This window comes from Siniperca chuatsi, linkage group LG1 (genome assembly GCF_020085105.1).
Source record: "Siniperca chuatsi isolate FFG_IHB_CAS linkage group LG1, ASM2008510v1, whole genome shotgun sequence".
NCBI classification, from domain to species: Eukaryota; Metazoa; Chordata; class Actinopteri; order Centrarchiformes; family Sinipercidae; genus Siniperca; species Siniperca chuatsi.
The window spans coordinates 6299597-6324979 of NC_058042.1; the positions used below are offsets into that span (position 1 = coordinate 6299597).

General features: G+C 38.5%; 1 protein-coding gene across 1 annotated transcript; it reads right to left on the reverse strand.

Moving 5' to 3' along the window:
* Window positions 1-7077: 7077 nt before the first annotated feature.
* Window positions 7078-11390, reverse strand: chst1 (carbohydrate (keratan sulfate Gal-6) sulfotransferase 1). The gene is made up of 2 exons (XM_044202755.1): window positions 11042-11390; window positions 7078-9320 (listed from the first exon to the last, which is right to left on the reverse strand). The coding sequence occupies exon 2, from the start codon at window positions 9272-9274 to the stop codon at window positions 7988-7990; it is 1287 nt and encodes a 428-aa protein (XP_044058690.1). The 5' UTR covers window positions 9275-9320; window positions 11042-11390; the 3' UTR covers window positions 7078-7987.
* Between the last annotated feature and the right edge of the window lie 13993 nt (window positions 11391-25383).

Here is a 25383-nt window from a genome sequence, read left to right on the forward strand (position 1 = left end):
CTCAGCTCTGCTGGTTTTTTTGTGTCTTCCAGCTAAGTGTTTACTATTTATGTTCAGTCTCACCGCTCTCATCAGCGTCATTTTCAGATACAGCAGGCAGCTTTTTTCAGTGAAACAGCTCTGAAGAACCCAGTGTACGCTACCTGTCAAGCACCAATTGGCAGACAGGCAAAGTTAGTGACTAGCTAGTGCGCATAGTGGAGTATTTAGCAGCTAATAAAGAGCCAGGTATTTCCCTCAGGAGTTAGTGGAGAAACAGAGCTACAAGGAGACTGAATATTGCACTTACATTTATCAGGTGGATACAAACAGGATTCCAAATGAATGGTAATTTCATTCAAGCCTTGGCGAAGGCCCACGTGGTCATGTCCGCTATCCTTGCACCCCCCCACCCCTCGTAGAAGCTGCAATGTTCATTACAACCTACAATATGAAAGTGTTGGACAGAACAAACAGCATACTACTTGTAGGTGTTACTTTGATGGTTTTATCAAACAGGAGGATTCTAAAAGCTTACTGACCGGTTTTGTCAATGATATGTTGGTTAGACTGTGACATAATTCACCAAAACTATGTACAGTAACTGTACATGAGCCTGTAGTGTAAATGGTAGTCATTCAGTATGAATGCTCATATGTACCATATAGCATTTTCTGTCTGGCTCTTTGTCTAACACTATCGAATTGCCCAACAGTTCTCCAAGGACCAGAGGAACATATGATAAGCAGATGTGTTATTTCCTCTCGAGCTTTAATTTCCTCTCAAGCATTATTTGCTCCCTTTGGTTTATTTAAGGGGGCATATATTCGTATGCATAGGACATCAGTTTCCTCTTGGGGCATGCTTTAGTGGCAGATTGGAACTGGAAATGTTCTGTATCATTACAAAATCATCTAAAGCACTATGTCGCAGAGCATGCTGCTTTTGAGGGTAAGTGGGAGCTAAAAACAAGATAATGTGACAGCAGCTTTATGATCATCAAAACTGGATAACTGAAGAGTGGAAAAATGCTTCACTTCTAATATAGGCAGAGTTGCAAATTAAGTGCAAATAACATGAATCCATGGATCTTGTCTATCTGGTGTCAACAGTACAAGCAGTTGGTGGTGTAATTAGAGTAGATGTTTTCTAGCCTGAATAATCCCTTCATCAACCTGCAGTTCTTCAGCTACATGTTATATTCTCATAGCATGGTTACTTGGTTTTGTTCCTCTGTGGATGGATGTTTTTTTGAGTAATAAACAAATTAGGATATTGACGTCCCTCTACACTTAAGGGTCTTATAACAATCAAATTAGGACACTGGCTACACTTTATGTTCATAAACTAGCAGAACGCTGTAAAAATCTGCATTTATCTTAGGTAGGGGTGTACAAAATATGTGACACTGACACTGAACAATGTGGTTTCTTATTACAAGTCAGCAATGGTTCACTTAATTATGACAGCAAGCTTTTCCTAACCATAAAGGAAAATGCTGGTCATAATTTCTATCAGTAATAAAATAGAAAATACACTCAAGTTAATTGCTGACATCTAGGAACGTGCTGATATTGTAATTTTTTGCACAAACTCCCAGGTCAGCCAAATTATTTGGAGAAGACAACAAAGGTAAACTGAACTGGTAAAAAGATTACACAAAGTGTCTGTTGATAACAGTTAACAGAGCAACTTCCTGGTTTACTGTAACTGTTGGTTTGTCTGATTATCTGACAGCTTCTTTCTTGACCTGTTGGGCTTTTTTATAGCGATGTCTCTGTGTTTCCAGATCTCAGCAATTATTTTAGTGATTCCATGTTATCAAAACTGGCAAAAATGATAGCCAAAGTAACAAAATACAGTCTCAAGTAGTTAAAAAATAAAAATGTCTTTAGCCATGACCAAGAAATTTGGTGTGACATTGTCTTCCAGATAGGGGGTGCCAGATAAAGATTGCGCTGTCATTGATTAAAGACAAATGAAGATAACGACAGATAAGCATCACTATAGAATGATACTCAATGTAACCAATGCCATGATTTTACTCTATATCTATACCTATAACCAGTGTCACTTAAGGGGATTTAGTAAGTTATGAGAAAGACTACTTTAATCAGGTTTTAACAGGTAATCTTACCAAGGTCTTCATGTAATAATAACCACTGTGAGCCCCTTTAGCTCTTTAACAGACATTTTAACAACGTTGTAGATTTCACCATGAGAGCCATAAACTCAGGTTGTGGGAAGAAATCATAATAACATTCTCTACAAAATAGTGTTATCCATCCAGAAATATTAATCTTTTACACCATTTCACTTGGCAGAGACCTTGGGTAATGAAGAAAGCTACTGTACATATCAAATGAGTAAGCTGGAAGTTCTCAACAGATTTAAGTGGCTAAGTGGGAACCAGTATGTTATTTAAAAAAATAAATGGAGAAATAAATTATTTCATGTAATTTTTCGGGGCTAAAATGTTATTGCAGTCATGACAAATCCTGTGTTTTTACACAAATAAGTAAAATTGGTGATCTCTATGGGCCACTTCTAGTATTCTACTACTTTTAACAAAAACAGTTTCTTTCACATTTAACAAGATGGAAATCCTAAAGAGCCTAAAGACATCAAATAAACTCTTTTTTTCATTTTACCAATCAGCAAATTATACAATATGGACTAGCATCATGACATTGCCTTTTGATGAAGCTTATAATAGACTAATCTGTGATGTCAAAATTTGTTTTTTATATAGTGTTTCAATTTGGAACAGCTTCAACGCTTAAGAGGTTGCCGACATGTTGAATGATGCAAATGAAGCCCTATTTATAGTGGATATTGAATGCAAATCAAATACACATAGTGGACACTACTTGAGCCAGCTTTTTCTCCAGAAATGACACAGTAGAAAAGAACATACAATATGTTGCAAGTCAAAATTCTAGACATGTCAGGGGACGTCCCCTTTTTGAGAGGGATCTGACATACATGTCTGGCAAAAGCTTTGATGCAAAGACAAGGCTGAAATATAGATGCCAGGCTGCACGAGTTGCAGATAAATTTCCACAACGAGTGCTTGTCTCTGCTAGGATTTATGAGAAATACCCTCTTGCTCTTTTCCCGTATGTAGATGAGAAACAAAACATACCGTATGATCAAAAATAGATTAAATGGAATGGACTGTTCCATTACATAACAAAGATTTTGCATGAAATAATATTTTTCAGACCTACATCACTACATTCATTCACCACTCTATCACTGCACCCTAAGAGTTCTGATTTATGGCCTCAATCTCTGCGAAAACAAATATGTGCTTGGTAGTCCAGAGTTTGATCAGGATTCATGCCCTTGGTCAGACATACACACATATCACGCCGCCCAGATCTAGTCTCTGTCATGTTATGCTGGTAACATTGCTCAAGGTACCCACAGCACATATTTGCAATTTTTATATCTGTGAATCGAAAATGTCACACAGTGTCAAAATTGAGTTATTTCCATGTTTCCTCTATTCCCAGACCACTCAGAGCTTCATTTTTAGCTCATGACTGCTCATACTTGTTTGCTTGTGAGCTAAGCTCATTTCAGCTTTTCAAGCCAGCCGAGGGGAGAATTTGAGCAACGGCAGCAAAGCGCGAGAGCCACAGCTGACCACAGTGACGTAAGCTGCACTGACTGGCCCGACAGCCACTACGTACACATTTACACACTCAAACACACATCCTCTCACTCACCCATACCCACATTTCCACGGGGGAATTAACCATCAATGGCTCCTCAGTGTGAATGTGTGTGTGTGTGTGTGAGAGCGAGAGAGATAGAGACAGAGTAACCTGTGCTTGCCAGTTGCAGCTGTAGCTCCTAGCATTTAAGGGACAGACTGTCATTTCCAGTTTTCCCCCTTCTCATTTAAAAATAAGTTCATTCACACTGTAAGATTGAATGCTTTAATATATTAAATGTAAAATTTGGAAAAAATGATTAATATGAAGTAATTTATTAAATGATCATATTACAAGTTAGGATGTTTCATATTAATTTCAGGCTTAGAAATGTTTCAGGAGAATACTTAAATGTATCTAGCAACAGTGCAATGCCAACTAATCTTGGGTGTTAAGTATGTGATAATGTTACAAATGTGACTAAATGTTGGGATTTGAATTCAATCCAACCACAAAATTGCATTACCCAGAAACACAAGTGTTCCAGTTTGCATATTACAGAGAATATTTCATTTTTAAAAAAAATTGAATTTCAAAGCTGCTCTGCCCATTAAACCTATTGTGGTGCTCTGGATCTCTAACTACATAATGACCAGGTTACTACGCCTCTCTTACGCTGACCTGCTGACAGCTTCAATTAAGCTGCTCATATCGCTTCTAGCAAAGCCCAGCTCGCCCACCCCCCACTGCCATTTTACCAGCAATCAAATAACAACTTGGACAACCTGTGCAGGAAAGTCGAACAAAACGATCTCGTGATTTTCACATGAATAGTTTTGATTACACTGCTCAGCTCTCATTCACAGCTCTGAGTCTGAGAAACAACTGATTGTATGATGCAGAGTCAAACACCATGACAAATCATCATCCACAAAGGTGACACATTGAGGGGTCAAAGAGGATATGTGCTTGTCAGGACACGGAAATGCTTGTATAACATATCCACTGTTCACCTCAGCAACAGTGACACTGACATGTTTAAGTGCCATAATTTATATTTGTTCAGTTCAGTGAGCTTTTCACATCATCACTAGACTATATCCCACTAAGCAGCAGAACAGAAACGGTTACAAACACTCACAGATTCACACACACAAACAAAGACAAAAGCAAGACGTGTGAAATACTAACAGCAGATTTTCATCTCAGACTTTCTTTTGTTAGGATGATCACTTTATTCCTGCAGACTCTTGAAGAATATTCTTTTTTGTCTTTGCTCACTAACGAGTAGGTTTACCTACCAGGACATGTTCTGTCAGCTCAGCTCAGTAAACAGTGGGCAGAAAAAAGCAAATATGTTTCTTCTCTGTCATGCAGTCACACAGGGTCAGATTATTGAGGTCACATTATGAGGGGATAAGAATAAGAACGACAGAGAGAGACATGGAGAGAGAGAGAGATTTGCTGTACTTTCTTCCAGGGGCTTGTGAACCATATGTTCAGCCCTGGGACACAATAAACAACACGAGGGGCTCAGCAAGAGCCCAGAGACACACCAACACAACGACACATGGGAAGCAGGCTGCAAACTGTGTGCGGGGGTCAGACATGTGGAGGAAGTGCGCCATTACTAGCGAACTGTCCAGCATTAGAAATAAGGAGCCACGTTGAGTTTAAAGTGAGAGCTTCACTTCAAAGGTGTGCATGTTCAGCTAGAATATCGCTCAAATGCAGGACTATTGATGAACTGTCCAATGATGTTAGTTCTCATTATTTTACAATAAGAAAATGAGATATTAATGACATAGCAAAAACACAATCCAATTTTAGTCTGGCACATAACTCGACCATAACATAACATAACCCGTCCCCCCGTAAATGGCAAATTCACATTTTTCCGCTTCAGTTTTTGAACAGAATGAACAGATGAGATGTAATGTGTTAATTAGTGAGCTTTAGAGGTGCTTTTCCTGAAATGTCAAACTATTCCTTTAATTGCTAAAATAAATCATATGCATCAAGCCCAGCTTTGCAGCATTTTTCAGTTTTAAAATTAAAAGTATGCCAAGCACATCCAGAAGACTCAGAGGTAAAGTGAAAAACAGAGAGTGAGCACTGAAGCAAGGGAACAATCCCCTGAGATCTCTGTAAGAAAGAAAGACGTGGATGATGGAGAAAGCACAGGCAGAGAGAGAGAGAGAGGGAGAGAGAGAGAGAGTTTGCCTCCAAGCCTCGGCACAGAGGAGGATCAAAGGTTTGTGCTCTGCATCACAATGGACATCCGGTCACCAATACTGATGAGCCCGGGTGTGTGATGCTCCATTCACAGAGTTTATATCTTATGGGTAAACAAGTGGTCAATGCATGGAAATCAATGGACTTTGCTCCATGTTATTTGACTGCACAGTTATCTGCAGTGATGCCATTTTTGGAAATCAAAGTCAGGATTGTAATAAGCTAAACTGACAAAAACCATTAAGGACAGACATTACTTTGATCTTTACTCGGGGTATACCTGCACATTTATCAGATCTACAGTATTACTACAGTTTCACTAAATGCTGAAATTTTCTGTAACAAACTGCCACCAACAATTAATTCTGCCCCTGCTATCTTTGACAATCTGCCCTGTTTTTTTCTGTGACATATGAGCCAAGTCTTAAATGCAATAAGCTGTGCAGTGTGTTTACCAATATCACTCTGAAAGGTGTTTGCTCTGCATTTTATAGGTGCAGCTGTGTTTTGCGCACACATCCTTGACAGTTTCTGTGCTACAAAATACAAACCGACATTTAATTTAAGCTGCTACATACAGTGCACAGCATGAAATGATCACTGTATTCTACAGTTTGCCAAACTAACCACTGCATGCCGACAAATATAAACCAGCTGTGGGAATGTTTACCAGAATATTGCTGTTTGTGCCAGTTCTCAAATCAAATTACAACAAATAATACTGGCACTTATTTCAATTCTATTTTGTGCTTGAGTTCAGGAATGTTATGTGAATTAAATTAGACAACCAAAAGCTTATTTTTGAATAGAAATAAATAAAAAAGAATTAACATGGTGTTCAACGCTTTGGCAACTGTCCAGTGTGTTCAGCATTATTATAGCGTAGGACAAAAAAGACCACATTATTTTTATATGACCGTGGTGTTCTGTGGTATTTCGGCCTTCTATTCTTTAACATTGCCTGGTTGAAACAGCACGCCAACTGCTACTATAATGATCAGATCTCTTATATGGAAGATAAACATAGATCCAACATGAACTGTCAAAAGAGCTTTGTTGTTTTACTTGAGAGAGAATGCATACGCTATTTGCGTTCCTGGATGTTTTCTATTTTCATACCTTCCGTCCTTATCAGGTGACATAACAACAAGGAAATCCTTCACTGTTTAACTGATGAGTTAAGGTATTACTATCAATGGACGACAATGGCATAAACATTTTTTAATTAAAGACAGAAAAGGCTGTCTAAATTTCACACTGTGGATGATTTAGAATAAATGGACTCTACAAATGAAAATAAATAAATAAAGTAATAAATAAAACTGACAAATACAATTCATCAGAATGCGTCAGTGTCAACATGTACTTGGATTAGACCCTATATAACTTTTACATCGATGTTTTTAATGCTGTAATCATCTTGAAAAATGTGACATATTCTGTAATACCTACAGTAATGAAGATTTCAGCATTACCTCTCATTAGTGTGTGTTTGTTTATCACAGATGGTTGTAAATCCTCTGATGAAACACTTGTGACCTCCAGTGGGATTCTGTCCCTTTAACTTGAGAGCCTATTAATTGTCTGCAATTATCCTTTGCAAGCGTGGCATCTGTCAGAAGTATCTCTTCTCTTCCCACACAGATAGAAATGCCATAGTGGTAAAGGTTGACTGTGACATTCACTATTTATTGCACAGTAGGGCTTGTACAGTCCAAATTTGCCATCACAGGTCTACAAAAAGCACATCTGCTTTACCAAACCCCTCCCAACTCCCATCCCATGTTTTTGAAGGGCAACATTTGACTTTTGTTGAAACAACAGCTTGCATACAGGAAATTTATGAAGACAGTGCCTTGTCTTGGTACTACCTATGGAAAAACTAAATAATGAGACACTTGTAAACTAGCTTGTTTGATTACTATGTGGTTAAAGTGTGCTGTTCTGTAACATTGGGGAATCATCCATAGTTCCCTTGGTGCATTCAAAATCTTTAAAGTTTAGTGCAAATTTGAAGAAACAAAATTACAGAAACAAAACCAACAAACTAAGGAACTTATAAGGCAACAATTATAAATATATCAAAAATAGTCATTAGAGAACTATCTTTGTTACAAAAAAGGTACAAAAGTTTTGTCCTGTACCAGTGAGAGGGACATATTTTTCAGTTCCTCTACTGATTTCACAGCCTTGTATCCCAGCTGGTGAAGTACTTTTTGACACACAGTCTGTGTGTATTCTACCATGTCATAAGACAGTTTCAAACGCCAACTCTCTGCATTAGCTGCTGAGTCCCTCACTGTACCAAACTTGTGTTTTGCTGAGGGCTCATTGCTGCCTCGAGTATTTGCATGTATCCAGTCTTCCACATTTTTATCCAAAGGCAGCCCCAGATAGTCATAGATCTCCTTTGTCTTCAGAAGCGGATTTCTAGCCAAATCCTCATAGCGAACCAACATGTATTTCCCTTTCAGCCAATAGGGATGGTTGAGACCAGTTGAAACAGAACTGAGAAAGTCTTCACAGACAACTGTAAGCTGACTCAAGTCTAGATTATAGGGTCTTCGCCCCGTGGCCCTCCAAATACGCCACAGACGATATGTATCCCTGAATGTCTCAATCCGTGATGACAGGATACCACGCGGGTCTCTGACGAGTTGAATCACTTTGATATTCAGCCGTGGGTCTTCCACTAAAGCGCGTAGATCTCCAATCTCCGGCACCCGAACTATTTTGATTGCCACGTGCCGCTTCTCGCGGCATGCCTCTGTTGCTAAGGTCATGTTTAGAGCTGGACATTTCTTAACACAGTCCCCTTCCTCTACATTAACATCAGCAGGACCAAAGGCATCACATACAGGTTGCTGGCACAATGCTCGGCTGGCACCACGACGGAACAGTTTATCTGTGGTGTGGTTCGTGGGCGTTGGTTTGATATAGCTCTCAAGGAAATAGAGGTCGCAACCGTACAGACTACGCAGGAGGTCTCGACTGGCGCCCAGCATCACACGCCGATCTGCAGCATTGCGGCTGTGTGACAGACGTGGAATCAGTGTGGTCTGAACATGATAAAGAGGCTCAAACAGGTAGAATACCTCCTGGTGCTGGTTGAGCAGCTGGCCAACAAAGGAGGAGCCACTACGGGTGGTGGCCAGGACCAGGATGTGGGTTTTACGTGTGGCATTGATGGAAAAGTAAGGGTAGTCATCGCAGCCTCCACCGCCTGCTGCTCCTCTCTCAAAGGGAGGTTCTGTCTCCTGGCCCCCCAGACCACAGTTCTGGGGGCTGGGCAACGGGCACAGCTGGAAAGGCTTGGAGGTGAGTGTCCGGATGGCCGTGTACTGGATGGCAATGGAGGCCAAGGCCAGCAGAATCACTGCCTTCCAGGAACATTGCATGGCTGAACCACTTCATTTAGACACAGCGGTCCATGCCAGGTCCTCCCTGTGAACAAAGAATTTTTTCTCTTTTTATTCTTTGAAATTGTTATTTCATTGATTTTTCGGGTCTAACAGTTCTGTGAATATCTTTCTACATGTTTTTACCCAAATGAAATACTACAGGGTCACTTACTGCCCTAAAATGATATTGCATATTTGACACCATAATGACACACAGTACAGTGGAGAAAGGAAAACATTACAATAAAATCACATTTGAATGTACCAATTAACAGTGGGACAACTTGTACTGTGATTGATTTTAGAAGGGAGGGTGAGTCATCAGTTAAATATATAAACTATCCAGGCTATATTTTATTTATGATTCTAGGACCAAAGGGCTTTATTTCCATTCACTTTGGTGCTTACATTAAAGGCAGAGTTGAAGATTAACTATATACTGAATAAGAAAAGAACAAGAGCAGTCAAAGTAAAGATTGCTGTAGCCATGAAACAGAATCCTGTGACTTTATCATTAAATTTGTCTCCTGTTTCTCCTTCCAGTGCTACAACCAAATTTTTGAAAATTAAAACAGATAAAGAGGCCAAGCCCCTATCTTCTGGTTTCTATCCAATCAACCCAGACCACAGTGGAGTGGAAACAAAAAACAGATTGTTTACAGTATCTAAAACTAGCAAGACACATTTTTTTTGTTTGCACCAATGTTTTATAATAGCTTTTACCTGAATATTAAAAACAATTCTGGTTATATGTCTGTTGGGTTCAAAATGCACAAAAACTGACCATATAATCATTATTAGGAATTCAGAATACTTCACCAAATACAATGTACTACAAACTATACTGCAGTACACCCCGTACATCCACCCTCTCTGTCTGTCTACTCCAACTTGTCTGCATCTAATTCAAGGACTTTGTTTGGCCTGATTGGAGAGTCTAAGCATTGTGCTGTATTCCACCTGTTCATTAGGGGAAAAAAGCCAGCCCAGAAAGGTAAACAGTAGTTTAAAGCTTCACTGCCAATGTCATGTCAAGGGGAAATGATGCTGCAAGTAAAGAATTAGATAAACACATAGAAAATCTGTCCCATTCGGGATTAGATTTTTTTAAAGTAATACTGTAGTATCAACTACTGGGGCCATGATGCAGGGAGCTTTGATGGTGTAAGTAAAATAATGGCTCACCATTGTCACTTCAGAAGCCATGCATGTGACTTCGAAGGTCCAAATAAGAAATAATGCATCAGGGTGTCTTTTTTGACTCCGAAGAACAGTGTGGAGGAAGGCTACTTTAAAAATAACATCTGAGAAGAAAATTAAAATCCCACAATTGTTTCATAAAAGCAGATAAAAATCTATCCTCCCCCCCCACTGCAAAGAGCCTCCTGTTTGTGTGAAGAAGCTGACAATATTGATGGTTTGCTTTATAGCCTACTCTGACAATACAAAACACTGATTTCTATGGCCACTGAAAGCAACTAAGACGACTTATGCTATACTGAGCATCAGTGCTTTCTTCTCATAGACATTTTGAATGAAAAAGCCCACTGCAGCGGGAACAGGTTAGGCTTCCTGACAGAGATTTTCCGCGATGCAGACATCCTCACCAATGCTGCGATAAGACAACATAGAACAAATGAACGCATCCCACCCAGCCGCAAGTGTTTAAAAAAATCACTATATGAAATAAAGCCTGTATAAATCATCTAATTTGATAGAGCACAGTAATATTACGGAGTAAAATCACACTTGTTTCCATTATACCTTGTTGGTAGCTGTAGTATTCTCATGATGCGCTGTACGTCCATGAATCAAGGCTGCTTTTGCTTTAGTCCAAAAAACGTTTTCCACCGTGCGCTTCTTCTCGGTTAGGAGAGAATAAATGCGCCTGACAGATCCGTATTTTCCATGGAACGGTGGTGCGAGTCGGTTTAAGTTGAACGGTTGGCTTCAGACACAGAGAGAAAAAGAGAAAAAGTGATGCTGTAACGTTAAGGCGGTTGTGTTATTATTAAGCATCCAGGCGGTGAGACTGACCGGGGAAAGCGACAGCCGGGCTGCCCTTAAATGATGCGCAGAGGCTGAGAGTGTGTGAGGTACACAAGGACCGACTGTCTGGACCACCCCAGACCCCTCCCCCTTTCCACCTGCCTCTCTCTCTCTCTCTCTCTCTCTCTCTCTCCCACACACACTATCATTCTCAGTCTCTTGCCTGCCACATCACACACTCACAGACAACCCCCCCTCCCCCTCACACACACAAGCAAATCAGCTCTTTCCACACAGCTATATGTGGCAGCGAGTTCGCAATGATTCCATCAACCTTTTCAATTTGAATTGTATGCAAATGTTTGCTTGTTTTGCATGAAACTACTACATTTTCCCTTCATGAATGGAATGACTACAGCTCTTCCTGCTGGTTATTTTAGCTCACTTATCTTACATGTTATCCTACCTGACTGATTCTTCTTAGAAAACAGCAGGCCTGCCGGTTTGAGGGATTTTATGGCAGAAAATGTCACTTCAGACTTTGACGTGAACTCTTAACATCAGCATCAGCATTAGCCTACTGCCTTGGGCTCTGTGATTCTGCAAAACTCTTTCTCCGGGCATCTGCAACCAGGTTATTGATAAAGAAGTGGGTGGGCCGATAATGAACATGATATGAGTGTACCAAGTGCATGCTGTCTGAACTGAAAAGCCTCACATTTTAATAATACAACACACCCCAACACACGTGAAGACAATCAGGTCTGCAACGTGTGCAAGTGTTTTTAACTCACTGGAAGGTTTTAGGTTACAGTCATGCCACCCCTGTCCAATATTGGAATAAGCTGGTAGTAATGAGGCACCCTTTAAAGGACTTGTTCATTAGTTCATCAGGGAAGACGACTCCAATGGATCATTTGGCCCCGACCTTCTGTATAAGCAGAGCATAGGGACCAAAATCCATTAATTAACAACTTATTAACATTTTCAATTAAATATTTGAGGGATTATTGTAAGAATAAGTATTATTAACATTCATAATCACAGATGACTTACTAGCGTTTGCTGTTCGCTTAATAGAAAGAGACTATAAAGAATTAGTAAATGATTTCTTGAGTGCTAATAATGTGATTGACTGGTTGTTTTTATAGCACATTTGATTTGTCCTGGGTCCATCATTTATTGTCACTGTTGAGTGACAAGTATCTCTCAAATGTCAACATCTCTAAATAAGCCATTATATTTTCAAATTGACTACTTAGAATTGTAGAGATTTATTAGGGTTTCATTAACCAAAAGGGCCACAGAATGTTGGCCATGAAATGAAAAGACCATGATAAAAGTGAAATATATCCAAAGAATGATGATAAGAAACAAAACTAGCAGCTGCATGGATCTAAACATGGTTCTTATGGTTATATATTGATTCTTTTACAACAGAGTTTCTCTTTTTCGCTCAATCTGTTCTCAAGTGAATGTTTCCAGACTAAAATCTCCCCACCAAAAAGAGATGTATTCCGGCTTTGCGAGTCAGGGGAACTGGATCATTTTGAGGAACTTGTGAATCCAGCAGACAGGCTATCAAGATGGAGGACCGAGGGGAATTGGTTCGCCATTTCACTGGCAGAGGTCACTGAGGTAGTTAAAAAGCTCTGAAGTGGCATGGTGCCAGAGATACCGAGATTCACCATGAGATGCTGAAGGCTGTGGATTTTGACGAGCTGTTGTTGCTGACATGTCACCAATTCCACTTCACACAGATGTCAAATAGCCTCGCGAAGCCAACCTGCATTTTATCAATATCTATTTTCACAACAAGGTTTTAGTCTGGAAAACTTCCAATAAGAAATGACTGTAAATCAATAAACTATAGTGAGTGGTTTATGGATGATGACTTGACTCACCAACTCTTGAGCCCTCTGAACAACAATTTAAACTACTTGTCGTAGTTATTAAATTAAATATAACTGTGCAATGTCAATGAAAAGGAGCAGTGACTGTTTTTAAATCGTGTTTAGAAGCAGTGGTGTGGCAGTAGAATAATAATTGTTTTTAGATATACAGTATAGCTTCCCCAAATGTATTTACAATTGGTGTAATGAATATTTAGATCATTTGCTTTAATAAAATAGCAACATCATAATAAAAACTACAAGTAAAAGTTCTGCAATCCTGCAGAAGTATCAGCAAAATGTATTCAGGTATTGTCGCTGTCCATTAAAAACAATGTATCTCCAAATTTAGTGATTTAGAATATTTAGACAAACTGAGAGATTATGTATTCCTTAGTGAATTTAGGAAAATCACATCTTCTGTTTCTTAAGCTAAATAAACCATATATGTTTTATTAACAAATAAATAAAATACATATAAAATAAATAAATATAACACATTAAATTATCTGAAAAACGCATTTTGAGAGATACATGGTTTGCACAAGACAGCAACAAAAGGTAAAAGTACTTATAATGCAGAATGGCTCCTTTCAGAGTGTTGTCTATTATATTAATGGGTTATTATTACGGATGCATTCACATGTAAGCAGCCTTTTAATGTTTTAGTTGGTGGAGAAACTTTTAACTACTTTATAAACTGTTAGGTCATTTTAACTATACCAATGCATCCATTTTTAAAAAGATTATAATGTTTTGTATGTAAAACCTTAATTCACAAAGAAATACATGATAACTACAACTCTCAAATAAATGTAGTGGAATAAAAAGTTAATTATTTCACTTTGAAATGTAGTGGAGTAGTAAAGTAACATAAAATGGGAAAGCTCAAGTAACTCAGAACAGTACAAAAGTGCAATACCAGTACATGTGCTTTGTTACTTTCCACTTCTCTCTGAGGGAGTCACAGACTATTCCCTGGATAACATATGTACTAACTGTTCACTTGTAGAGATCACATGCACTATCAAAGGCAATTGGTTTGTCCCAGCAGGTCTTTGATTGCATCTCTCTTTTTTTCATGTTTAGTCTCATGTATTTGCTCTTTCCTGGATGCTCCGTTAAGTTGCTTAAGTATTGTCTTAACCTTGCAGATGAAAGGCCCCCGGATGTGCTTATAGCAGTGTCACAGGGAGGCCAGTGAAGCAGCAGCTATACAGCTCTGATTCCATGGCTGTCCCCAGACTGTTGATGTCAATGAACCCAGCTTGTGGAAGCCTAGTCAAGGGACTCACTCCCACACTGAGCTGGGCATCTGCTGCAGCGTGATAGCCTTTCAGCACATTATCACATAAGGCTATTCTTCTTGAGCATGCTATAAAAAGGATTTGTAATAGATTCATAACACGCCAGGCTAAATAATGTGTGTGTAGGGGAGTGCTGGCTTTGTTCTTCTCTCTGTCATCTTTATGCCAGTATGTGCATGGTGACAGAAGCTGGGTTTTTGTGTCTGGCATTTTTCATTCACAACCTGGAACTCTGTGCGCACAAGGATTTCAAGGGATTGTCTTGTTCTTATTTACAAAATAGGAGGAGGCAGAACACAGAGCATCTCGAAGTATGAAAAACCTGTGTGTGTTGCTGCTATTGGTATATCATCTGACAACCATTTTTTATTCAATATAACATTCTTTATAGTGTTTGCTGTATTTGTTGTTAATGTAGTGGATTCTCAATGCACTGAAATAGAGGTAAATGTAAAGAGAGGTACCTCCAACCACACATTTTGCAAATATGTGTGTTTTAACACACACATATTTGATCACATATTCTTCTACTGAATAAAACAATTCTACCACAGCTGAGCTTAAAAAACACATTTTAAACCAGTAGAATAAAATTCAACAATATATGGCAGTTAAGATAGAAAATAGGCTGTTTACTGTTTACATTACACAAGTTTTCATTTTGGAGATACAAGGTTTCTACCAGACTGTACCAGAATGATTTTCTCAGACAGCAACTCACAAGGGGACACAGTTGTCAATTGAGCTGTACATAATCTATGGAAATTAACATTCTTGGCTTTTGCAGAGGAAACTGAATCCAAAAGTCAAATACCATCAATTATCTCTCTCATGTTGTGCCTCCTATTACAGTAAATTGTAGCTTGTCACAATTGAACCAGTTACACTGTAAATCTCAGACTACAAACATTTCTTCTACATATCTTCTGAATAAAGCAATGATTGAATATGATTTCATGTGAAGTGTTGATGTAAGTAATAACTTCAGAAACCTTCACACAAAATTATTCTTAAAACACTACAAGGAACCTGTAAAAAAAAAACTGTAAAAAAATATATATTTTGTACAGGATGTGAATTTTAGTTATTTTAAATTCTTAATCTTGAGCACACAGTTGACATAGTCACACATGAACAGGGTGGATGTTGAGCATGCTGTAAACCCTAAATAGATATCTAGACTCCATTTAGACTAACAACATTACAGGGTTAACTGTTAGGTAGCTAGCTAAGCTAAGTTATGGGGGCTGCAGAGTGATCTGTCTCTGGCCTCCGGCGCCCTGTACTAATTAAAATTTACCAAAATCATCCAAAGCATGTTAAAACTACCTAAATTTACTGTAAGTACTTACTGGAGAAGTATCATTAGGATCCTGAGCCACAGCCAACCATGAACACCACAGCTTTGTGGGGTGTCGGAGAGGTGATGAGGCTGGTTCCTCTCGAATTTTATCAAACAATCTAATCAATGGTATCATAGCAAAAAGCAGAACACTGATTTGTTAAAAGCCTTTCAATCATTCTCATCAATAACGTTTTGAGAGAGAGCAGAAAGCAAGTCAAGCAAGGGCACACAGACTAGATCTCTGTGAGCACACTCAACACTGAATTCCTGTGCAAAACTCCACACAATTATTTTCTCTGAGCTCTCAGTTCTTTGTCTGTGCACCTGACAGGCTGATCTGCGCCCTCAGCATCTTTTCAGGTGCTCTCACGTCGCTGTACCTGCACTCAACATACACTCAGTGCAAATTAAAATGACGCCATGGAATTATAACTGGTTAAATGACAAGGCAATGACATGTATTCAATTCTAAAGAGCAAGGATCATGATTAGTTTATATACACTGAAGGTTTCTCATTAGCATCTTAGATATAAATGGCCTCTACAGAGTAATGGCTGCTTGACTGATTGATAATGTTTGTTACTTTAAGGATAATTTCAGTCATTCTATCCAATGGAACTGAGTTGATTAAAATGTGTTTTTTTTTTAATGTTTGTAATTGTGGTTTCCAATTATACTTCCACCAAATTACATGGCTGTTTTGTGATTTGGATGATGGAGTTACTGTATGTTTTGGAAATCAGGACAAGTGTTCTAATTGCTGCGTGCTGAAGTAAAAGGAGGGTTTTTTGGTTTGAATTGGAATGATAGCTCTAAGTGCCTACTTTGCAATTACTTAATTTCCCAAAGAACTATACTTAGGCTTGGTAGATTTGAATTTTTCTTACTCAGCACAGCACCTTGCCAGTTGCCAGAGTTTGTCATGCTTCTTTATGCTGATCATTTGAAGAGAATAGGTTTTGGGCTACTGTTTGGTATTCACCACAAACAAGAACTGCCCAATCTGCATCCCCTACACTGAATATGTAAGTGACCTGAAAAAGCTCCCATCTCGTCAGTTCTCCAGCAGTAATGGTACTGCTGTATGCACTCCAGACTGCTTGAAATTCCAACTAGACGTTAGTCCCTCAGGATGAGCTTTATGCAGTGTAAACCCACAGTGCTTCGGCTGTCATTCTGCTGTTCTGGCTCCTTTGTCAAAGGTCTCCTTAATCAAATAGACACCATATATCTCGTCTCTCCATGCATTCATGTGTTGGGGTCCCAGATTTGATACATGACTTCATAGCCTTGGCAGAATAACAATATGACATTTGAAACATACATATTGGTTGCACACACAGGCACACACAAATAAATCACACACAGCTGCAATGAAAATCTTGAGCAAATTTGTCACTGGAGCACATTTGGAAGTCATTTTCTACCTAAATCACAGGAGGCATAACAAATTATATTTAAGAAAGAATACAACAATTTCCTTTTAAGACAATTGTGTTTGTAAAGTGCTGTTAAGCAAGATCAAGTCTAATAGAAATTTTCCCAATGAGGTTCAGCTACTTTTTCAGCTGTGGGAGTGCAATCAATAATTTATATGTCGCATAACTGATGATGTTGCAAGCCTGTGTGCTATTAATCACCTTTCCATTATATTAGGGTTTGTATTTGTGTTTGTATATGTATTTCTCCCAAACCAAAAAAATAGATCTTTATGTGATAAAATGTGTGTTTTTGTGTATGTGTGGGCACTTATAATCACATAACAGGGTGCCCAGATATTGGGATAATTGTGACCTCCCATGATTCACTGTATCAAGCTACTGAAACATCCAGAAGAATCAGCAGGACATCTGACCATCAGAGACCCACCCACCCCTTCATACTAAACAGTACAATTCTGCACATAAAATTAAGTTTTTCAGACTTTACTGTAGGACATCACTCTGGAGACCAGGCATTAATTAATGATGTCCAATGGACATTCCAACCTGCTGTTAATGCGCAAACAACTTGAGGTGACCAGCGCACATTTCTGCATCACGACTGTATTGAAAACAGCATCCTGGTCATGTGCCAAGATATTCATTATGGAAATCACAAATCCTGCACATTTTCATTACAACTCAGTTACGTCATTTAAACATCCTCTACAGTCCCACGCTGCCAGGCATTTAAGCCAATCCTAAAGTTGGAATTACTGTAGTTAAGTCTCCATTAGCCCCACTCCATCCTTTACCAGTACCACCGCTGCTATAGATGTGGAGATCGCCACCAGCTGATACACACTGTAATAATGCTAATGCAATACAAACTCTGCTGCCAACAGCAGATTAACGGGAGCTTCAGATGAGTCTGGCACATCTTTATCCTTATCCTGTGCCCTTAATCATTTGGTCTGCTGAACATTGGATAATTGGCTGGACTACAGCTGTTGGCTGGATGGCTAACTGATAGTTGGAGCAGACAGTAAACTCGGCTAGTACTAAACTCTGAGTTTGGAGATTTAGTATCATTCAAAATTCCACAATTAGTAATAAATATTTCTTCAGATCTTTCTCTCTGGGAATAGTTTGACATTTTTGGAAATATGCACATTTGCGTTCTTACAAAGAGTTACATGGCCGTGTGTTAAGTAAGGAGATAGATCCAGGAAGCGATGATCTTATTTAGCATAAAGAGGTACAGAGGGAAATACGTGCTTTAAATATTTCTTGCCAAACAAAGTTTATCTGCCCAGCACTTCTGTGCAGTATATCCGGTGGTTGCTTGGCAACCTCACCATGTCGACATGACAAGGGGAAGTCGCTGCTCCTGTCAAGAAATAGTTACATAACTCCCTATATGATAATCAGCAGGCTTTAGAGGCATTGGTATGTATATGTTTGCATTTTTGACAGAACCAGGCATGTTGTTTCCCTCTGATTCAAGTCTTTATGCTAAGTTGAACAAATCACCTCCCTGGCTCCTGCCCCATACTTAAAGTGGGACTATGCATCTTTTGAAAAAATAAAACACTCATAAGCAATAAAACACTCCTTTGCCCAATTCAATACACTCAGAAGTTTTGCAGCTACAACCTTACTTGGTCTGGTATGACCAGTAGCGGTGATTAATGTTGGCAAGCTTTAGATACATATTGCTGTGTAACTGATATTACTCAGTCTGTTCACTGACTCATCTCTACTTGAGGTACTGTTATACTACATTTTAGTATTTACTATTATGCTGTGATTACCACGTGTGGCCACAGTGGCTGCTGTTCAGCAAAGAACAGAGTGGAACCAATCTTCTCATCTAACTCTTTCTACGAAAGTGAATACGCATTTTTCTCAAAATGTTGAACAATTAATTTAACTGCAAAATAAGTTTAGTATGGATAATTCGTTATGTCAGTAGACCATTGGATTTAAGTGCTAATTCACACACACTGTTGAAAGCAGTTTGGGCTTGCTCAAAGACACTTCAACACTCCTCAGTTGCGTCATGTAAAGTTTGTAATCTCTTATAACAAATTAAAACGCATAGAACTTTTCTGATATAATTTTTAAGTGTTTAAAAATTTTCATCACTTGAAGCAAGGGCAAGTTATCAGTCTGTCATGGAACCACTGTACCTCTATGAATGGTTCTGCTCCTCTGACTGTCATGTAATGTGCTTGGGGGATGACTCATTTACGTGTGTTAGACATCCAAAATGCTAGATTAGAGAACTGTTTCTTATCTGAAAGAACTAAAAGAGAATGAAAAGCCTTTCAGTTAAATCATTTTCTCCCTGCAGGATACCCATCAAACCCTGTTATTTTTATCTTATATACTGACAGACTAGGAGATTATGTGTAATTATGGAGATAAGAGAAATTAAAGGGCTCTGTTCTTATTGACCTGCCTAATGCAGTGGACTGAAATTTAGGTCCCTGAAAGCCTGTTTGCAAGTGGTGGATGTGCATTATCGTGACATATTATGGGAGATGCTTTAAATCAGTATTTTTTTTTTTATCTGGCACTGAGTTGACTCTGCAAATGAAATGAGAAACAGCCCAAAAAAATAAAAACTCATCTGGTAAGTGAAACAGAGTGCATGAAAGCTAGGGTGGCAGTGATATAAGATTTTTGGTTTCTTTTTCTCCAAATAGCCTGTGTAGTAAGGGCACTATGACACATCATTACTGGTTTTATAATTTTCTTGATAGGTATTATAGGTAGTATAGATTTAATTTTGTCAGCAATACTGTAGGAAACTGTAGGACATATGAGTAAAGGCAATCCACAATTGCAGGGTTAAGTCATTTATTATGCATACTTTACTCCCTGCTTTTCACATAAGTCTGTATTTATCTTACAGGGAGCTCCAGATAAAGGCTCTATGAAGAATTTGTATATACTGTATATTTTACATGTCTGCAAAACACATAGGCTACAAAGCCTGTTCCAGCCTATTGACGAAGGCCCATTTTTTCAAAACAATTGTCAGTAGGATGAAAACAATTGTCAGTAGGATCATCTCATGCTATTGTCAGGGGTGACCCAAATTCGTTTGTTGCTATGGTAATCAACGCCAAAGTTCAGTATTTTAATATTCCTACTGGGCTCCTCAGGAAAGGAGGGAGGGGAACACACTATTCAACATAAAACAGTAAACATACTCTACACTTTGTAGACACTTGTGAATGGCCAGTTGATGTGATTGCTATGAATGCAGCAGGAGTGCAAGTTAACCCCTGCTGCACCCCTTATTTTTTAAATTTGGACATTCGATAAATTTCTTAAAACAGTCTCCTCTTACTCCAGTACAATCATATTGAGAACTGTGCTAGTCACAGTGTTATGAATGTCGTCTGGTGTACTGTCAGACTTCAAGTGATGTCATTATGCTCCCTAAAATCCTGGAAGAATTCTTGCATGATCCTGTGCCAAATCAGAAATCGACATTAATGACAAAGAGCATGCCTTGCTAATTTATACTGAAATCTCTGCCGAAAAGAAAAAGAGGTAAAATGCTCGATTTGGATGAAATAGTGGATGGAGCGATGACAGCAACAAACTCTACATAGAATCCTGGAGTAAACCTCATCAGACAGAAGTGAATTTCAGGTGCTGTGGCTCTGCACTGAATGAAGTAGCTTGTTAAATAACTAAATTAAATAAAAGCCACTTCAGTCACAGACACTTATAACTGACCATTATATAATAATAATCCAATAATCTAGATGTTTGGGATACATTTTGAGCAAATTTATACTGCAGATATTATTTAACTAGGCCTACTAGGTACCTTTTCTATTACTATAGCTTTCCACTGTGGTCTAAAGACCCGGGAAGATTAGACAAATTACACCCATTAGGTTACACCCATCACAAAGCTGCACAACTAATTAAACACATCACCTGCAATTCAGCATAAGGACCATAAGGAGTTTAAACAACACTATATTTTGGTCAATCACGCAACAAGACTTATGAACAAGTGTCATCTCCAGCAAGGTGTGTGTGTGTGTGTGTGTGTGTGTGTAGCGTGTATTACTTATGTTTTAGGGACATAAATCTGTTTACACAGTCACATTGTAGGTACTTGCCTTCCTTTTGGAGACAAAACACAAGTCCCAGTAACGGTAATCATTAAATTTTAGGAGGAAGACTATGGAAGTTTTTATTGGACTTTATTAGTTGTAACCCACAGAAGACAATCCAGAAATGTGTACCATGACCGACAAATATTTCACTATGCACAAACATGTATTTTTTTTTGTTGTGTAAAGTCATATCCACAAAAATATAGTGATTTGCAAATACGCATAACTTAACTTAATTTCACATAAAAATGATATAGGTTTTACAAATGTAAATAGTTTCACCACAACAAATACATGTAAAGTGATATTTACGCATTTGTGGATCCATTTTTACATGTGAAAAGGGGTTTGCAAATTTGCAAAAACACGTTTTTGTTCCTGTAGCAGATGGTTTGTTTAAATATCACCACACAAATGCCCATTATAAAATTAATGGGAACCTGTAACTAAAGCCGCGTTTCCATCTAAAGTACCTGGAACTTTTAGCCCCAGGAACTACTTTTCAGGGAACTAAAAAGGTTTCCTCAGCCTGTTGTTTTGTGTGTTTAAAAAACCTGTGACGATTAGACAAATTCGTCTGCACCCATTAAGTTAAACCCATGTACCATTTCTTTTTAATCAATAAAAATTGTCACAGCTGCATAACTCTATTGTTTTAACTTATTAAACACATCATCTACAATTTGAATATGGTAACACAAGCATAAGCATTATTTGCCTTTTTACATATATAGTAGTATGTACTTATAAAACATTTAACTATTAAATTATATTATAACATCTGACCAGCCTTTAATGACTACCCTGATTACATCGATCACATTTTCAACTAAGATATTTTAATGCAAAGCTTTTAGATTTACAAGAAGAAAGGTGCAACTTTAAAACTAGAAGAACTCCGGCACACTGTCTTGCTTACTAATGAAATATTTATTAAATTAACATTTCTGTCTATCTGACATATAACTCACCCATTTAAATAGAGCCGCTGAAGCAGCTCACTTCTCCCAAATGTCTAGATTATTGCTCAGTAGGTCATACATACCCTGTAATAATTGAATAGGTAGCCAGTAGTTAAAAAATAACTACAGTATAAGTTTGTTGTAAGATCCCAAATTGTTACCCCCTTATTCCATAACTTCACATCTTGTTCTCCAGTACCTACATATATGTATTGCTCAGTACTGTACTTGTACACCGTTAGTACAAAAGATTACACCGTAACTCTGGAGTAATTAAGCTTTACGTTGCGGGCTGTAATCTAAAGCGTTACCCAAACTCTATATTTGTCTCAGCAGCAATAGATAGTGAATTGATAGAATTGATAGTGTCCTTGTCACACATAGATTGATGAAAGAGGTGAGAATGGTGAGAGTGAGAGTGTTCAGTGTAATTCAAGTCTGTCACTTAAAGACGATTACTTTGAATTCAGAGGGGAGTGGCTGTCCTACCCCTTAATTTATAACTTTTAGCTGATGTTAAAAGGTTCTGTCCTTGTGCAATGCTGAATAAATGAGAGGACCGGACCTTACTGCAAAAAGGTTTGCAGGAAATTATAAAACTCTTGCTGCTTTAGGTGTTTTTTTCCTTCAACTGAAATCTATTGCTGCTACTGCAAGCTAAGAATGTTTTGTGCTGGCCACTACCTGACCCAGATATGCCAAGAGACTTCACAAGTTCGTGGACGTTATCACAATGAGACATTTAATATAAGTGTTCAATAACGTTAATTATGAGGTCTACTCTGTCTTTTTAATCTAGTTTGTAACCCAAGTACCCTCTTTGTATGGCCTGACACAAAAACAGGAAGCTGAGAGGCAGAGACAAGGGGGATATGGCCTAAAATCAGGGCAGTGGCTTAGTTATTTATTTGTTTTGTACATTTAAAAAAGGTATGTAAGCTATATGATTTTCTTTTTGTATTTTTCACATATCCTTTATTTTTTTATGTAAATCTAGTAATCTTGTAGTATTCTTCAAAAAGGCATTTTTAAACTTAGAAAACCACTCTCAAATTCTTCCTCCTGAAGTCTCAAGGGAAAAAAATCTAACTTGCATTAGTCATTCTGCCATTGTGAGCTTGCCAACTTTACTGTCAGCTTCAACTACAGCATCAAGCTAGCTTAGTGTGCAGGAATAAAGGCATAAATCATGGGACTCTGTCAATCAAGGATTGCTTTTTGAATGGCAAAATTATTTTACTTTCACTCTTCACACACAAACAGGAACACACACACAACCCACTCATAAAAACACCACCTGTTCTAAAAAAATCTAAAACACAAAGTCACTGTCCTGATGCAAGAAATATGATTTCTAGCATTGGCTGTCACTTATCTGTGGGCTGGGAGGAGTATAAAGCTTCTAAAAAGAGGATGGGCAGAGCATACAGGGATGCAATCGAAAGTGATTTGTATTAGCTGAGGACTTGAGAGGACTGATTCAGGTATCTGATAGCTGCCACCAGTTTTGTGTTTCTCTCTGTCCAACCCCCGCTCTAAACCCCCTTTTATTTAAACGTTGGAACTGGAGTGAAGAGGAACAAGGGGGGGGTTGATTGTAGAGAGACATAAACCCATAAACCCAAGACGCAGACAGCTTTTTACCCAATCCTTGCCCAGAGCAATGTCCCCTTTTACCCAACAACCTCCTTCTGTAAAGCTTCCAGCCCTCCCCCCATGCCCACCCCATTTGCTGTCCTTAACCCCTCCTTCCTCTGGGAAATCTATTCAGCTCAGCAGTAGCAACATGAATGCGAGGATGTGCTGGGGTATATCATTTACATGTGTAGGGAGCACCCATCCACAAGATGCAGCCTATAGGGCCTTTATGTTTCCTTTTCCACTTGGTTCAGTGTCTGGGTTTTCAGTGCGGCTATCCCATCTTTAATGCCTCATTGGAGCCTTGCACTGACTGAAAGGAGGTATTTCAAACTCTGTAATACTGAAAAGAGATCCTTGGGCATCTCTTTATCTGAATAATGCATGTGTGTTTAGGGTAGTCAGTGATAAAAGGAGGCTGTGTTTGAATGCCTGCCCCATAAAGCAGTTGGATGGTTACATAAAAGGATGTTTGCATATCACTTACTACTTGGTGTTCAAATGTCAAGGCACAGGTTGATGGAAACAGATTACATTAAGGTAACATTGCTTTTCATGTGTGGCGTGTTTATGTTTGCAGAGAATATTTTGCATTTCAGGAGTTATTTCATTATGTATCACATATACACATATTTATAAGGCTGGAAACGGGCCAGAACACATTGGAATGCAGTTCCAGCAGTGAAAGTTAAGATGGAATGCATTTTGAAAACCAAGTGCAGGTTTTTTTTTTTTTTAATAGCATGTGTCAATAAATTGACAGATATGTCTTTAGAAACATACCCCAGGTCTCACCTACAGCTCACAAAACCAAACTGAAGGCATTGTGGAGCCCCCTACTACATATTCCTCTGTCCTCTCCATATGTATGCAGATGATACAGTTCTTTACTTCTCAGCAAAAACGACACAAGGATGTCAGTAGGCTCTAATGGGGAAAACAGCTTCCTTGTGGTTTAGAGTTAATAAACTATTCCTAAAACCAAATTGGGAGAAAATGGGTAGAACATTGCACAACAAGATAGAAAAAATAAATAACAGATATTATTTAAGATATTATTTATGGTTGAATTTATTTAAGTGGTACTTGTTTTACTCATGTTTTTATCTCATTTAAATCTTGTTCAGCTTTTGATCACGTGACAACACACAGAGAAAGCTCAAAACCTTTTATTGTATAGGTTTTTGTTGACACTGTGTCACAGAGGTGTTGATTCAACTCCATGGTAATTTTTGAGGCCGTAGTTAGTGGTGGTGGACTGCACTGAAGAGGAGAAAGGAAAGGACATGAGACAAGACGACTAACTACTAGCTATAACTACTGCAGTCTAATAAAACAGCCACAATAAATCCAACTTTCTTGAAGATTATAATGTTCAGTATTTAGTAACTGTTTTAAACAGG

Coding starts and splice junctions, on each gene's coding strand:
- chst1 (XM_044202755.1), bottom strand. CDS start 9,274: ATGCAATGTTCCTGGAAGGCAGTGATTCTGCTGGCCTTGGCCTCCATT.